General features: G+C 40.2%; 1 protein-coding gene across 2 annotated transcripts in view; it reads left to right on the forward strand.

The window, feature by feature from the left end:
* Positions 1-2,731, forward strand: part of ahi1 (Abelson helper integration site 1) — a 71,032-nt gene that overhangs the window by 50,871 nt on the left and 17,430 nt on the right. For both annotated transcript variants that reach the window (XM_014021327.1, XM_014021326.1), the window contains 4 exons: positions 319-459; positions 540-718; positions 821-866; positions 963-1,003. In XM_014021327.1, coding sequence (XP_013876781.1) covers positions 319-459; positions 540-718; positions 821-866; positions 963-1,003 — 407 coding nt within the window. The remainder of the gene's footprint in view (positions 1-318; positions 460-539; positions 719-820; positions 867-962; positions 1,004-2,731) is intronic.

Raw genomic sequence — 2,731 nt, forward strand, 5'->3', positions numbered from 1 at the left:
GTTTTTAAACTATGACATTTACAAATGGATGAATCATATGGTGAAAAACTGACTTTGAAAAATAAATCTGTTCTTTTTTTTTCTTATAAAAGGCTAAATTAAAAAAAATATTGGTGGTAATTTTTGACTGTGTAACTTTACAAACGGCACCCCATAATTTAGTAGTAAGAGATCACATAATGTTATTGTCAATGTTTGATTAAAATGGCTACAACTTCATTATTTCTTGTCATAAAATCAGATCCTTTTAAACCTCTGGGCTGAAAGCTGATTGGTGAGATGCATTCCTCTGCCTGTAATTTGTGTCTGTTTCCTCAGGGGACCAGGTTGCAGTGTACTCTGAGCTCTGTTACCACACAGCTCTCCATGGTGTCTCTTTCCACCCGTATGAGAACATGGTAGCATTCTGTGCATGTGGTCAGAACCAGCCTGTGCACGTGTACCTGTACGATCACAAAGGTTTGTGCTGTTTGGGACATAAACTTCTCAGTGGGACAGTTTGTGTGGCTGTAGCTCATGTTCATTACCCGTGTCTTCAGTTTCCCAGCTGGAGCTGCAGAGCAGATCAGCGTCTGCAGAGCGAACTCTCAGAAACACCCCCGACTCTCTGCCGCCGCTGCAGGACACATCAGTTTCTTCAGCTCTGGATCACTTCGCCCACACAGCACGGCTTGTCATGAAGAGGCAGTTTGTAAAGGAACACCTGGATTCAGTTCTTGTACATCTAATCTTGTTTAACTCAAATCTTTCAGCATTAGATGTTTAATTAGTTATTTGTATCAAGCAAAAGCAGAAGCTTATCTTGTCACATTGTCTGTAGGAACCACATCGAAGGTCTTCAGCCTCTGGCTTTATTTCTGATCATGGTGTGTAACATTACCACGTCTTTATTTATCCTAATTTAGAGAATTACATTCTGCTTCCTGAGTCATGGAGATATATGACTACTGTTGTGTTTGCAGATAAAATGGGCATCAGAAGCTGTACATCAGACTCTGACACTGTGAGTGTTCCATCAGTACACTGTTACTCTGTAATCTTTAACTTCCCAAGGCTGAAACATCACAGGTTGCAAAAGTTAAGAAGCATGCAATCAACTCTCATCATTTTAGTAATAAAATGAAAAGTTTGATTTAATTATTACATGAAAATAGGACCCGTTATACAAGACTTTGTGCAAAACATAAATAAAAACAGAATGCAGTGATTTACAAATCTCTTCAACCCAGATCTTATTCACAATGAAACAGTAAGCACATCAAATTTTGAAAAAAAAATAAATAAATTGTAGAATTTTTTTAAAGTAGGATAATTTCAATGTCAAAACACAGGAAACAAAATGTTGGTAAAACAAGTGGTATAAATCAGAAACTTACTTCCACCAGTCTGTTCTAAACGGTAAATGGACTGAACTTATAGAGCGCTTTATCAAGACCCTCCAGACCCCAAAGCGCTTTGCACACATTCACACACTGATGATGGTAAGCTACATTGTAGCCACAGCTGCCCTGAGGCACACTGACAGAGGCGGGGCTGCCATGCACTGACACCGCTGGACCCTCTGACCACCATCAGTAGGCAAGGCGGGTGACGTGTCTTGCCCAAGGACACAACATCTGAGACGGCTGGAATGGGGAATCGAACTGGCAACCTTCCGGTTCCAGGATGACTTCCCTAACTATTCCACCACAGCCGCTCAGATAAAGTAGCAGTCACACCATAGTATGTGAACACTGTCTACTAATGCTGCTTAAAGCTCTATCATACAAAGAAGCCAGCTGGATCAGAATTCACAGTTCTTCTGGAAAACCACAAACATCAGATCCTCTGAACTAAAGAAGAGAAGGGCCGTCACCTGTTATCAGCTCTCAGTTCAAACTCACATTCCTTCTATATTTCATCCAAACAAAGTAGAACCACATCCTGCATCCATTACAACATGACAACAGGGCTAATCAACTAAACTGCACCGGGGGCCACAGTTACTGCAGGTCAGCAGCTCAGGGGCCAAACATCCAGCAATTACAATTACTATGTAAATAAACCAAGTATTACAAAGATCTGTTACCTTTCAAATAGTTTATTTTGCTGCTTTTAATCATGAATACAACATACAGAACCCTGTAAAAGTAGTGATAATTAAACAATATCAAAAACAAAAAGAAAACATTAGGCCTAATATTTGACACAAATATTATTTGACATCTCTGACTTGCCAAATTTTAAACCAATTTTATTTTCACTTTCTTAGTTTTATTTTCATCTGCTTGTAATTTCAACTGTCTTGAGTGTGCATAGAAATTATTTTTACCAGCTTCTAGTCAAGATTCTGACATTTCTGTAGATACCAAACATGTCTATGTTTAATTACTATAAGTTATTTTATTTAAAGTAGAAATCTGGGGGTTTGGGCTTAAGAGATGAATGAAACAATTGGCGGGCCGAACTTTGGTGACTCGGCCCACGGGCCCTGAGTTGAAAAGCCCTAGATAGATAGTTGAATAGGCTGTGTCCAAAACGACAGGCCGGGTCCTCCGGAGGACCCAGACTCCCCGGTCTCGGCGGGCCAGGTCCTTGGTAGACCGGGAAGACTGGAAAAAAAGAGGCTGTGGATTTGGACGGTCTAGCCTCCCCTCCTTACCCCGGCGTACGTCATCTAGCAACTGTGACGACGCAAAACAAGCAAACTTAAATCAAAACTAGAAAAATATCAATACATTAGCATTATTAA

This window comes from Austrofundulus limnaeus, unplaced genomic scaffold (genome assembly GCF_001266775.1).
Source record: "Austrofundulus limnaeus strain Quisiro unplaced genomic scaffold, Austrofundulus_limnaeus-1.0 Scaffold287, whole genome shotgun sequence".
NCBI classification, from domain to species: domain Eukaryota; kingdom Metazoa; phylum Chordata; class Actinopteri; order Cyprinodontiformes; family Rivulidae; genus Austrofundulus; species Austrofundulus limnaeus.